Source organism: Caretta caretta, chromosome 11 (assembly GCF_965140235.1).
Source record: "Caretta caretta isolate rCarCar2 chromosome 11, rCarCar1.hap1, whole genome shotgun sequence".
Classification (NCBI taxonomy): Eukaryota; Metazoa; Chordata; order Testudines; family Cheloniidae; genus Caretta; species Caretta caretta.
Genome location: NC_134216.1, coordinates 26,478,584 through 26,493,452, shown reverse-complemented (window position 1 = coordinate 26,493,452; position 14,869 = coordinate 26,478,584). Strand labels below are relative to the sequence as shown.

At 40.6% G+C, this 14,869-nt stretch overlaps 1 protein-coding gene across 1 annotated transcript in view; it reads right to left on the bottom strand.

The window, feature by feature from the left end:
• EPC2 (enhancer of polycomb 2) overlaps positions 1–14,869 on the bottom strand; it is an 85,142-nt gene that overhangs the window by 35,661 nt on the left and 34,612 nt on the right. The window contains exons 3-4 of the mRNA XM_048869109.2: positions 6,882–7,027; positions 897–1,103 (exon numbers count right to left, since the gene is read on the bottom strand). Of these exons, the coding sequence (XP_048725066.1) occupies positions 897–1,103; positions 6,882–7,027 (353 nt within the window). The remainder of the gene's footprint in view (positions 1–896; positions 1,104–6,881; positions 7,028–14,869) is intronic.

Below are 14,869 nucleotides of genomic sequence, written 5' to 3'. Positions count from 1 at the left end.
ACTTGAGGGGAGAAGACTGGGCTCCTAGCAGGGGGAAGAAGCCCCAGCACCTGGGACAATTCAGTGCTGCAAGCAGGGACTGGGGAGCTAGAGAGAGCTCCTGGCTGGCTGCTGAGGCCCTGAGGTAAGGGCAGAAGAGGGTGCTGGAGCTGCATGGGAAGCGACCCTGGGACAATGGACTGCAGTTGAGGGAAGTGGCTGGATGGAGATTGCAGGTCCTCTGGAAGGAGAGAACACGGAGTGTGGCACAGTCAGAGGGCAATGTCATGAAGAGGACGCCACGGTCCTGGGAGTGATGTGGGTCCAGGAGCAGAGGTGATGGTGGGTGAGACACTATCAGAAGAGGGCGCAGAGCTAATTCCCAGGACAGCCAGGAGGAAGTGCCGCAACAGTGAGTCGCACCCTAACACACATCCAAGAAGCAGTTGAGAGGATGCATCACCCCTTTCCCTCCCACTTGTGACCAGGACAAGGTGCAGACTTAATACTCATTTCTTCACCTCAGTTACCAGTTCCATCATAATCCTCTACCGCTGCGTCCAACAACAATGGATAAGCATGCTAAATACACGTTTCTACTAAAATGATCAGGTACTACACAGGAAACGGACTGTAAAACCACAAAAGCAGGAGAGTATGACCTTTAGCTACTTTTATTATTAGAAAACAGGCTAGATTACAAATTCATTGTGTCAGTTTAACAAGGTTCAAATTTATTCAGGACATTAGTTAGATACTACAACGATGAATGCAGTACAAAAAGACTAGTTGATAGATAACTAATTTTAGGCATATTATGGGGTTATCCTACAAAGTGCTGAGCACTCTGGACTTTGCTGGATTGAGACCAGAGTGATTAGCATGCTGCAGGATCCAGTCCTATATTCACAAATTACCTTTCGAGTCTGCATTTTCTCAGTTCTCCTCCGAAAGGCAACATAAGGGTCATTGTTGGTGGAGCCATCTCTTTTTTCTTGTTTGATTTGAGGGATAAGGGATGGCCCCCTGCAGTTCTTACGTTTTCTCACCCAGTAGTCATAGACAGCTTTAATAAGGTAATCATCCTCATTTAGCAGCAATTTAGCTTCCTGAAGTGTTACAAGCTGAAAGAAAACACAAAGATGTAGTTCAGTAAGAACAGCAAGGAGAAAGTCATTTACAATCTTCATTCATCCTTCTTTCTAAAGCTTCTAGATAAAGCTAACAATTCTCTTGTATTGAAAGGCTTGATTTGCACTGTAACATGAAGGTGATTACTCAACCTCAAAAGGAGTTCTGTGGCAGTGGCATGTGAGTAGTATTAAGCCTACCATCCATCCTAAAGTAAAAGGACATGATAAACATCAGCAGTGGAATTTTTTTGACGTTATAAAATAAGTGATATCTTGACAATAACCACTGCCACTTAGCACTAACACAGTCGTTTTGTCTATTCTGACTGGTACGAGTACTAGCTATATAATCTATAGCAGTGCAAGGAGAGCAATGGCAAAAAAAGAAGAAGGGAAGTCAGGAACTCCGTCCTTACACTACTATTATTCCCACAACACCAATATAGCAGTTTTACATCCATTCTGCCTCGAATGAATATTAGCCTTAGTGGCCACACGCACCTGCTCACATGCCCATACAATATCTACAGAGAAAAGTATATGTACTTCATCTATGTACAAATATATATTAAACTTTCAAAAAGCCACTCTGTCCATTTTAGAAATTCTAAAATACTCAGTTTTTCCTTCTTCGGTTTTCTTTATGAATTAATATTTTAAAAATATCAGTTCTGCATTGGGAACAGGATTCGTTATTTAATTTTGTTCTCTCTACTGTAACAGGAAAGTTGACTTTTGGCCAGCCCTACCTGCTAATTATATTTCCACAAGGGGCTCCATTAATATGGACACAGGTGGTGGTGGGGGGTTGTCCTTTTGCTTTCTCAGATAGCGCCTCAAATTGACTGACAGGATCATTTGGCATTTTTCTTCTCTTCAGCTAGCAACTGAACCTCACTGAACAGCTTTTAACTTCATCAGCAGGACCCACATTCCAAATAAAACGACAATACAAACTATGTATAAAATAAGATTCTTAGGTGGATTCCAGAGTTTTGGGAGCCCATATAGAAAAACAATTTACAGGTGGGATCCAACTTGTTTCTGCTTGTAGGGATCCAACAATCTAAAAAAAATTTTTTTGCCTAGTGGTTCCTAACACTCAGATTCAGTACTCTGAATCCTATACCCCAAAGTATCAGCAGAAGCGCCAGCATCCACAAAATGGTCCATGAAGTTATGCAGAGCACCAAAAAGCTGCGTGACACATTTCCTCAACTCAGACACTCCCCATGAAGCAGTCACATTATAATCAGCAATTCCTAATGCCTCCATAGGACACACAAAGCCCTTTGATATATATGCTTCCTTAATCCATACTCAAATCCATTTAGCAAGGACCAACAGAAAAATGAATTGCTCTTTCTTTGCCAGAACACAAGAATAACAAGGAGTTTGAACCACTGACTTCTTTGACTTTGTGTAGGTAAGATTTCAGGACCCCAATGGCATCTAGGAAATGCCAAGCTCTTTCATTATCAGAAGCCTAAAGGGAAGGAGCATAATCTCTAGATTCCTGTGCAACTCAGCATTCAACTTCAACGTAAAGCTGAGAACCAAGAGATTTGTTACTTTAACACTGTGGAAAAACAGAAAGAGGAATCACCACGAGAGGACTTCAAGTTCATCCTAATTAGGGTCACCAGAAAGGTCATTTTAATTGAGAGCCAAAATAAGAGTAACCAATGCCAGTGTTTTACAAGAGATAAATACTCGTTTGAAGCACTACACTGGCCAAGGAGTAACAATTATTTGTTTAGCCAAAACGTGTTCCAACTGCTCTGAAAAAAATCTGGCTACTAAGGGATGCGAACCCACTCAGTGTGTCTCCACAGCTCTCTCACTACTAAACCCTATTTCTCAACATACTGAGAGAAAGACCTTTATCCAGTTAAAGAAACTCCAAGAACATAGGGAACAGAGCACCACTTTGGCCTTTTACCTTCTAGCATTGGTGCAAACCAAAAGAGTATTCCAAGTGGAGCTGTGGACCCTGGAGGCAGACAACTTTCTTAATCTCATCTAAGTGTCTGCCTCACTTTGAGAGACAGCCCCAGATGTTTCAAGGTTTGCTTCTCACACACCAATCCTTTCAATGTAGTTTTCCTTCGGCAGTAAAATGAAATGGCCCTGGAGACATCAAATCCAAAAAGAGTGGGCCCTTGTTGATTAGATCATCAGTTAACTAGCTTGAATTGTAAGGCCAGGCAAGAGACACAAGAATCAACATTCCTTCATCTCCCTTTACTTTTAACACAGTCCTTGGGGGATTCATTTCTTTTCCCTCCAATCAAAATCATCAAGACTGAAGGCTTTACAACTCCATTAATCGCCTGCAAATTGAGGGCTCCAGGACACTTATTTTTAAGGCTCGGAGATTCTTCCCCATTTATTCTAAGAGAACATTCTTCTCTGACTCAAGTTCTATTCCTAGTGAGCATCTGGCACATAATAAACAAGACCACCACAGTTTTGTTGAAATGAAGAACTGACTAGCTTGGAGATGGTCTTTTAGAACAACATTAATGCTAGTCTCACGGCTCTGAGCTCAAGGAGACTGACACATGCATCCCTTTCTTGCTTATGCCATGTCTCCTGGGCTTTTTCCCAATTCCAGAAACTGGTGTTGCTGGTGATGACTGTCCTGTGGGGCTCCTGCACTGGAAGGGCTTTCAGTAAAATTCTCTGGGAATTTCCACAGGCAGAAATTTGTCTGATCACGTTGCCAAGAACAGACGCATGAAGCTCTCCTAATTGAGCCCCCCGAGAGTCAGGAAAGCACTTAGGAGATGACAAGACTGCTTCCATCGCACCAGTTCTGTGAACAAAATCATAACTCAATACTTGTTCAACTTATGGAAAATTTCTCCCTGGACTTCCTTACTTTTTCACTCTCCTGCAAAGGGGAGGGTCTCTTAATAGCAGCACTAAAGAGAGCCCCCAGACGTATAATTTACTGAGTTGGAATGAACTGTACAGTATTCAGATCCAGCTGTGACATATACAGAGGCTCCTCAGCCCTTTCCCTACCATGTTTCTCACTGTGGCTGGCCTCAGCTTCCCAGCAAGATACAGCACTAGCTAGAGATCCTAACCACTGTCTACCCAAGGGTGGGAAAAGGTTATGTGACCACTGTAGACCATTCTGCTCCCTGGAAAGCGTACACACAGTCGACTCCACACAACGAGCACCTCTTGAGTCTCCTTTTCTGAGAGTCATCCATCTTTAACCAGCTAAGGGGTTCATTGAAGCATCTTATCCATGGCAAATGTAGAAAAGAGACTGGTTAATGAAGACAAGCTGCTAACTGAAGAGAAAAAGGAACCAAAATTTTCCTTCAGTCCTTTGCTGGAGCTACCCAACGAAGCAAAAAAAGGAAGAGCAACCCAACTTCCAGTTTGCCGGAGCCCCCTGTGACAAGGTGTAAAAGCACTTTGGCATGAGAGGGGTGATGATCTAGTCCAGGAGTCTCAAACACACGGGCCGTGGGCAGCCAACCGGGTTCTTCCCTGCGGCCCACCAAGCATCCCCTCCAAGCACCCTTGCCACAGCGCGCCGCACCCCAGCCTACCTCCAGGCCAGGGGTGGGCAAACTACAGCCCCAGGCCGGATCTGGCCCCTCAGGGCTTTCGATCCGGCCCATGGATTTGCCAACACTGTGGTGCTGAGGGCCCTGCGCCGCTCCGGGAAGTGGCGGGCACTGCTTCCCTGCGGCCCCAGAGGGAGGGGGAGCAGAGAACTCAGTGAGCCTGTGGTTACCTCCCCTGAAGCTCCCATTGGCTAGAACGGGGAATCGTGGCCAATGGGAGCTTCGGGGGAGGTACCCACAGGGAAGAACAGTTCACAGAGTTCTCTGCTCCTCCTCCCCCCGGGGCCTCAGGGACAGGGTGCCCACCGCTTCCCGGAGCGCAGCGGCACAGGCCAGAGCCAGGGCAGGCAGGGAGCCTACCATGCCCCTGGTGCACGCCCCTGCCACCCCGGAGCCGCTCAAGGTAAGAGGCGCCGGGCCAGAACCTGAACCCCTCCTATACCCCAACTCCCTGCCTTGAGCCCCCTGCCTGCATCCCAATCCCCTGCCACACACTGCACTCCCTCCTGTACCCCAACGCCCTGCCCTGAGCCCCCTGCCACTCCCCAACTCCCTGCCACACCCCGCACTCCCTCCTGCACCCCAACTCCCTACCCTGAGCCCCCTGCTGCACCCCGCACTACCTTCTGCACCCCAACTCCCTGCCCTGAGCCCCCGCTGCACCCTACGGGGCAGAGGAGGGGGTAGAGTGGGGGGCAGAGACAGCGGGGGAGCGATGCGGCCCTCGGGCCAACGTACGAGTCCTCATGTGGCCCTCCTGGTGATTCGAGTTTGAGACCCCTGATCTAGTCAGAGTTATAAAACAAAAGCAGAAGCTGGTGCAAAAGCGGGAATCAAGAGGAAATGCATGTCCTTCCCCACACAACTGGTTGAAATGTAAAAGGTCACAGGTGGTTATTACCCAGTAGTTTGAGTTGATTTGTTCTTGAGTTTTATTTTTTGAAAAGAAGCATGCCTGAAAAAAGGAAAGTGAAGTGACCAGTCACTGGGATTTTTATTTTTCCTTTCCTGATTAGTGAGTCTTCACATCATCTTACACTCCCTACAAAAAGAAAAGTAATCTGTGTCTACAACCTGCAAGATGTGAGATTTAAAAAAAAAAAAAAAAAAGAAAGAGAAAGATGTATCTTAGTAACAGATTAGTTTATTTACTTGACACTCCCCATCAGATTATAGTTTATTATTGCTAAATTTGAACCAAAAGAGGTTAACAGTGCCCTCAGAATTACCTTTCATAATTGTAGCGTAATATAGAGAAACTATTTAAGAAATTTCTAATACACTTTTTGCATATTTAGGGTAAAACATTAAAATAGTAAATCATTAAGGGATTTTTATAAAAGACACAGCTCAAATCAGAATCCAAACTAAGAGCTGGTTCTGCAAGAGGGATGTGCACCACCAAGTTACTGAGCACTCAACTCCAAATGAAGTTCTAGGATTTCCACTGAAGTCAATGGAAACAGAGTGTTACCCAATTCGCAGGAACAGGAACTAAGTTTGGAAAGTAAACTAAAGCTACTAAAGATCAGCCTGTCACAACAAAGAAAAATCCTGAGTTTAGCTTGTTTCGGGCTTTTTGGTTTTCTTTTTAAATTACAATACAAATTAAAAATGTCAGATTTTTTCCCCAAAGTTATAGAATTTAAAGACAAAAGGGACCACCAGAAGCTTTAGGTCTGACCTCCTGTGTATCACTGGCCACCAACACCACCCGCACGCTAAATCCGAAACTGGACCAAAGAAATGGAAAGCTAAGGAAAATCAGGATGTTCATGCAAAAAACTGTCCGCCTACTAAAGTTGATATCTCTTTAACACTGATATTGACAAAACAGGATGATAGCCGTCCTCTTCTATTGCACTAAATTTTAGAGTTCAACGAGGACAATAAAAAAAACAAAAACACTATTTCACTTACCATTTTCATTCTAGGTAATTAAACATTTAGTGACTCTGACTGACTAATAAGATAAAGAGGAGTACAGTGGTTTTATGAAACCACACAATGCATCTGGGGTTGTGTTTTTCAAATAATTAGTGGGATGCAAAGTAATGATACTCAAGGGTTAAGAAAAATATGTAAAAGATTAAATAGAAGTGAAACAAAATCAAAACATTGATGAGAATGATTATCAGTAAAACAAGAGAGAATTATTTCTTTAAAAAGAGTGAAATACCTGATTAGAACTAGCTTTTTCAAGCCTGTCAATCATAATTTCAAACTGCAGCGGCTTGATTTCCATCTTCCGATTGAGTCTGTTTAATAATGTCTCATCTTCAGAGTCCATATCGTAATCTGGTTGTTCATTGTCCAGATTGAAGGCTGAAACAGAAACATATATAAAAGCTGCTTTTAGTTACAGAAGTCACTTATTTATGTTAAGGATTCCAAATTAAGGTATTACAGTAACGTTTCAGAAAAACAAAACAAAGCACCATTTTTAGCTGCAAATTAACACCTTTCAAACTAGATGACCTCTGTTATGTCTTAAATTTGTAAGTTTCACATCCGTTCATGGTAATGTTTTCCAATATTCGGATATATTTAATTTAAATTAAAACCTACTTTTCTTTAGTATGTATTCAGCAAAGGGGTAAAGGTCAGAGCCAAGTTATATTAATATCAGATGCTGAATTATAAAGAGATTGAGTCACTTTATATATCAGTCACCGTAAGATTTAGTTTAAAAAAAAATCTAATTTAAAATTCTCACTAAAAATCAGGGTTAACATTTTACCCAGGCCAACTTAACTTCTCTCCCTCCAACCCACAAAAACAAAAAAATTTAAAGTGGCAGCTAAATTGAGATAACTTAGATCATTAGCATATGTAATATATTGTGGGTTTTTAATTTTTTTTTTTAATTTGTATTGTGTTTATAAAAGTGCTCGATCAACACCAATGGAAATTAAGGCACTATTAATGCCCAAAACAGGTACAGCACAGGAAGAATGAAAAAGCGGCCAAGTCTCTTTTCCCCTTCCGTCCCCAACCATACTGCCCTGATGACATGCCCCAGCTTTGACCTGGAAATTGTTTCTCTAGAATTTAGAGCATAACTTCAGCTTCCACGAATATTAAATCTTTGTCTCTGTCAGTTAAAATGTAATCTGGACAGGACAAGTATCAGGTAGATAATGCAGCAATGCCAATTCATTTCAGATAGATTACTGAAGTCCTAACAATGGCAAGAACTTCCAATTAGTGCTAACATTCAATTAGTGAATGTTTCAAGCTAGGAACCTAAAAAGTTGAAAATGGCATAAGGAGTCTTTCAACCCCCCCAAATCATTTAATTTTCATGATTACTGCAGTAGAACCAGTGAAGATGTTTTATTTATTTACCTTAGGGCAACAAAAACTTTAGTATTTAATTCAGAATTGAATATAGGTGCTGTGCTATAAATACATAGCTAATAAACATTATCAAGTACTGAATCACTGAAACTGTATTAAAAATAGCTCCACAGTGTGTGTCAAAAGTTTACGTAAGATTTTATTTAAACGGAAATCTGATAATCAATACAATTTATTACTTAGAAAAAAAGACTTGTGAGGATGTTACAGTTCACAACACTGGGTCCTAGCTTCTCAATTAAAGTCCATAGATTGAAAAGATGAAAACTGAACCATGAATTTGTAAAATATTGTGGAAAATTGTATTTATAAAATCTTGCAAACTTGCACCTTCGTTCATCCACACCAAAATAAAAACAGTTTAAATAAAAAGCCAGCAGTCTTTCCCCTGTTTAGCGTTGCAGTAGTGAGACTTCATGTTACCAAGATTTCATTATTTTAAATATGTATTACAGTTTTTGAAGAAATTGTAAAAGATGTGTAGGAAATTTTTACTGTGAATTAGCTGGGTCTAGAGTTGTTGGAGGAAAAAAACGCCATGTTTTCAGTGTTGCCAACTCCAGAAATTTTATCATGAGTGCTGCGTTATTTTACGTTTTCCCTTAAATACCTAACCGCTGGAGACTCATGTTTACATGAGACTCAACTCTCATTAAAGAAGTGTGTAGCCCTCATGGATTCAGAAAAAGCCTTAAAACACAAACCCTAATGGTTCAGACATCAGAAAGCAAAGAAAAAGAATAAAAATTTTATAACCTTATGATTTTTAAGACCCAATTTCTTGGGGGGGGGGGGGAGTAGGAGCCTGATGCATACATTTTGAATGGTTGGGGCTGATAATGCTCAGGTCTAAATTAGGACTGCGATTAATCGCAGTCAACTCACGTGATTAACTCAAAAAATTAATCAAGATTAAAAAATTAATCATGATTAAGCGCACTTTTAATCACATTGTAAACAATAAAATACCAATTGAAATTTATTAAATATTTTGGATTTTTTTCTACATTTTCAAATATATTGATTTCTATTACAACACAGTGCTCACTTTATTATTACAAATATCTGCACTGTAAAAATGATAAACAAAGACCATTCTTCAGTTCACTACATATAAGTACTGAAATGCAGTCTCTATCGTGGAAGTGCAACTTACAAACGTAGATTACATAACTGCACTCAAAAAACATAATGTAAAACTTTATAGCCTACAAGTCCATTCAGTCCTACTTCTTGTGCAACCAATCGCTAAGACAAACAAGTTTGTTTACATTTACAGAACATAATGCTGCCCCCTTCTTATATGCAGTGTCACCTGAAAGTGAGAACAGGCGTTTGCATGGCACTTTTGTAGCGGACATTAAAAGGTATAAACATTCGTATGCCCATTCATGCTTTGGCCACCATTCCAGAGGACATGATTCCATGCTGACGATGCTCGTTTAAAAAAAAATGTGTTCGTTACATTTGTGACTGAACTCCTTGGGGGAGAATTGTATGTCTCCTGCTCTGTTTTACCCACATTCTGCCATATATTTCATGTTATAGCAATCTTGGATGATGACCAAGCACATGTTCGTTTTAAGAACACTTTCACTGCAGATTTCACAAAACACGAAGAAGATATCAATGTGAGATTTCTAAAGATAGCTACAGCACTCAACCCAGTGTTTAAGAATCTGAAGTGCCTTCCAAAATTTGAGTGGGACGACGTGTGGAGCACGCTTTCAGAAGTCTTAAAAGAGCAACTCTCCGATGCGGAACCTACAGAACTGGATCACTAGAAAAGAAAATCTATCTTCTGCTAATGGCATCTTACTCAGATGATGAAAATGAATATCCATTGGTTCACACTGCTTTGGATCATTATCGAGCAGAAGCCATCATAGGCATGGACACATGTCCTCTGGAAGGGTGGTTGAAGCATGTAAGGCACATACGAATCTTTAGCGCATCTGGCACTTAAATATCTTGCAACGCTGGCTACAGTAGGGCTACACCTGTTATCACTTTCAGGTGACATTGTAAACAAGAAGCAGGCAACATTATCTCTTGCAAACTTCTTTGAGTGATTGGATGAACAAGTAGGACTGAATGGACTTGTAGGCTCTAAAGTTTTACACTGTTTTATTTTTGAGTACAATTATGTTTTTGTACATAATTCTACATTTGTAAGTTCAACTTTCATGATAAAGAGACTGCTCTAGAGTGCTTGTATTAGATTAATTGAAAAACTATTTCTTTTGTTTTTTACTGTGCAAATATTTGTAATAAAAATAATATAAAATGAGCACTGTACACTTTGTATTCTGTGTGGTTACTGAAATCAATATATTTGAAAATGTAGAAAACATCCAAAAATATTTAAATAAATTATATTCTATTATTCTTTAACAGTTCAATTAATTTTTTAATCACTTGACAGCCCTAGTCTAAATGTTTCATTTATTTTTAAATTTGGGGAAGGAGTACTGTACTTGCAAGAAAGAAGAAAATACTGATTTATTCACTACACTCAATGAGGGGGATCTAAAAATATGCCTTAACATGGTCTTAATCACATTAATAGGGTTTTTTGTAATAGATTAATTGCAATGGATTTAAAATTTTGTGGGTTCAGTTAGAATCTAATTTTGAAATGCCTTTATTTTATTTTAAAAATAAACAAGGGTTGCTGGGAAAGAAATCCTACTGTACCAGGATACTACTACCTTTTCTCACACCAACAATTCAGAAATTAACAAAAGGGAACTTACTTTTATTGTACTGTAAGTAATGGATTATACTTAATACAGTAAGCCACAGGGGCTGAAATTTAGTAAAAACCCTTGCCTTTTAATTTTAATAGATTAATGTTTTACATAATATACAAATTAGATTATCCACTTTTTTTAGAATATTGATTCCAAACCAAAGAATTCTATTAAGACTGTGTTCCTTTCTACATCTTTACTGTTCAAAACATTAATATCTAAACAAAGACATAATAGTGGTGCAAGAGTGCCACAACAGTTAAGATTACATCATATCATCTTTTAAAGTTTAATCTTTCTAAATCCTCTAACATCAACATGCTTAGTCAGATTTCTTTGAAATCTGGTATGCCTCAGAAGGGTGCAGGGAAACAATCATTGGTGCTAGGGGTTCCGGAGAGATGAACCCCACCATCACCTGCCATTTTAAAAAAAGTTTCTAGGGGCCACCTCCCTCCCTCGCCAAGGAGAGATCAAACTATGTGATGTGATATGAGTCAAATAGGTGTCAATCTGTTGCGTTTTATTCAAGGTTGTTCATAGAATCAGAGAAATATAGAACTGGAAGGAAACTCAATTTGTCATCTAGTCCAGTCTCCAGCACCAAGGCAGAGTTAAGTATTATCTAGACCTTCACTGACAGGTGTTTGTCTAAATTGTTCTTAAAAACCTCCAATGACAAAGATTCCACAACTTCCCTAGGTAATTTGTTCCAGTGCTCAACTACCCTTACAGTTAGGAAGTCTTTCCTAATGTCTAACCTAAATCTCCCTTGCTGCAACTTAAGCCCATTACTTTTTGTCCTGACCTCAGTGGTTAAGGAGAACAATTTATCACCCTCCTCTTTATAACATCCTTTTATGTACTTGAAGACTTATGCCCCCAACTCAGTCTTCTCTTCTCCAGACTAAACAAACCCAGTTTTTTCAGTCTTTCCTTGCAGGTCATGTTTTCTTGATCTTTAATCATTTTTGTTGCTCTTCTCTAGACTTTCTCCAATTTGTTCACATCTTTCCGAAAGTGTGGTGCCCAGAACTGGACACAATACTCCAGTTGAGGCCTTATCAGCGTGAAGTAGAGCGAAAAAAGCACTTCTTGTGCATTCTTACACTCTTGCTAATACATGCAGGATGATGTTCACTTTTTTTGCAACAGTATTAGATTGTTGATTCATTTAGTTTGTGATCCACTACAACCCCCAGATCCCTTTCTGCAGTTTTCTTTCGTAGGCAATCATTTCCCAACGTGTATTTGTGCAACTGATTATTCCTTCCCAAGTGTAGTACTTTGCTTTGTCCTTATTGAACTTCATCCTATTTTATTCAGACTTTTTCTCCAGTTTGTCAAGATCATTTTGAAATTCTAATCCTGTCCTCCAGCGTGCCTGCAACCCCTCCCAGCTTGGATTTGTCCACCAACTTTATAAGCGTACTCTCTATGCCATTATCCAAATCATTTACAAAGATACGGACCCCTGACAGATCCATGCAGGACCCCAACTTGATATACCTTTCCTGCTCAATTGTGAATTATTTAGAACTACTCTGACTACTCTTTTCCAGCCAGTTGTGCACCTACCTTACAGTAGGTTCATCGAAGCTATATTTCTCTAGTGTTTTTTTTTTTTTTTTAAATGACAAGGTCATGTGAGAGACAGTGTCAAAAGCCTCACTAAATTCAAGATACATCACATCCACTGCTTCCCCCCATCCACAATGCTCATTACCCTGTCAAAGAAGGATATTAGCTTGGTTTGACATGATTTGTTCTTGACAAATCCATGTTGACTGTTAATTACCTTATTTTCTTGTAAGTGCTTACAAATTAATTGTTTGATCCATTATCTTTCCAGGTACCAAAGTTAAGCTGACTGGTCTATAATTACCTAGGTTGTCCTTATTCCCCTTTTTATAGATAAGTACTATATTTGCCCTTTTCCAATCCTTCGGGATCCCTCCCCTTCTCAAAATTATTTCTAATGGTTCAAGGATCGCTTCAGCCAGTTCCTTAAGTATTCTAGGATGTATTTCTTCATGGTCTGCTGACCTGAAGGCATCTAACTTATTCTTTCCCCATTTCAGCCTCAGATCCTATCCTATTAACAATGATGTTCACTATGTAGTCATCCAATGACTGCTACCTTTTTTCATGACACTTTAGCCATTATGGTGTTTTCTGTTACTGTCTTTCCCTCCTCGTTGAGTAATGGGCCTAAGCTCTCCTTGGTCTTCCTCTTGCTTCTCACATATTTGTAAAATGCTTTCTTGTTACCTTTTATATTCCTAGCTAGTTTAATGTCGTTTTGTGCCTTGGCCTTTCTAATTTTAACCCTACATGCTTGTGTTGGTTTTTTATATTCATCCTTCATATTTTGACCTAGTTTCCACTTTTTGTATGACTCTTCTTTGAGTTTCAGGTAATTGAAGATCTCCTGATTAAGCCAGGGTGGTCTCTTATCATTTTTCCTATCTTTCCTACAAACTGGGATAGTTTGCTCCTGTGCCCCTAATAATGTCTCTTTTAAAAAACTACCAACTCTCCTGAACTCTTTTTTCCCTTAAATTTACTTCCCACGGGATCTTACCTACCAGTTCTCCGACTTTGTTCAAGTCTGCCTTCTTGAAGTCCATTTTCTTTATTCTGGTATTTTCTCTCCTATCATTCCTTAGAGTCATGAACGCTATCATTGCATGATCACTTTCATCCAAGCGCCTTCTACCTTCAGATTCTCAACTAGTTGTGGGGGGGAGGGATAGCTCAGTGGTTTGAGCCTTGGCCTGCTAAACCCAGGGTTGTGAGTTCAAACCTTGAGGGGGCCATTTAGGGATCTGGGGCAAAAATTGGGGACTGGTCCTGCTTTGAGCAGGGGGTTGGACTAGATGACCTCCTGAGGTCCCTTCCAACTCTGATATTCTATGATTCTAGTTCCTCCCTGTTGTCAGAATCAAATCCAGAAAAGCCTCTCCCCTAGTCACCTTCTGTAATAAAAAGATGTCTCCAATATGTTCCAAGAACTTTTTGGATAATCTGTGCCCTGCTGTATAGTTTTCCCAACAGATGTCAGGATAGTTGAAGTCCCCCATCACCAACAAGTAGGCAATCCACCTCCTAGAGAGAGACAGTAGCTAGGTTGATGGAATAATTCTTCTGTCAACCTAGCACTGTCTACACTGGGGTTAGGTCAACTTAACTATGTCACTCAGGGATGTGGATTTTTCAAACCCCTGAGCAACATAATTAAGCAGGCTTAATTTTCTAGTATAGTCCAAGCCTAAAAGAGAGTCTGGGGTGGCAATTTCATTTTGGGAGGAAAATAATCTAAGTATTTGTGGGGAAAATATTCTTGGGAAGGGAGAGATATTAGGGGAACTAGAGGAAAGGAGTTTGGGGCTGCAGCAAAAAAGAGGGTGGTTAATGGAGATGGAGGGTAGGGCTCAGGTGAGGGAGGCATGGCACCCTCAGCCTTGCCGGTGCACCGAACCCCCCTGCACCTCACAGCTCTGCCAGTGCACCCCAACACTGCATGAAAGCTATTAGTAAGTATTGGAAGAACATTAATTGGAAAATGGTAGGGTTCATGGCTGACTGGAAACGATGTACTGTATGGCACAGAAACATTACAAGCTCTGAAACCTCAGTGTTTCTCGGAGATGGGATACATCTATTAGACAGGGGTCTAACTGTCAGTACTTTGGAATGGAAACCCATGCCAACCCTGCAACAAACTCCACCCTCCAACCACTGTGAAACAAAACCAGGAACACTACTCCTCTGTAATACAGTTGTCTTTCACTCCAGGTACTATACGTGAGTTGGTTACAGGAGGGGAGGTATAAGAGAAAAATGGCAACAGAAACGTTTGTATACCAGGGAGTGAAGATTTTAAGATTTGTCCCCTACTTGTTGGGGGGAGGTGTGAGTACAGTAGTGGAGATGAGGCCAGATTGGAGGAAGAACAAGGTGAATAGGTCAGTGGCATGTCTGGGGAGGTGTGAAAGCAAAGTGAGTGGGGGGCTTGTGCGCAAGGGGGAGAGAGGGGTGGCACTGGCTGAGT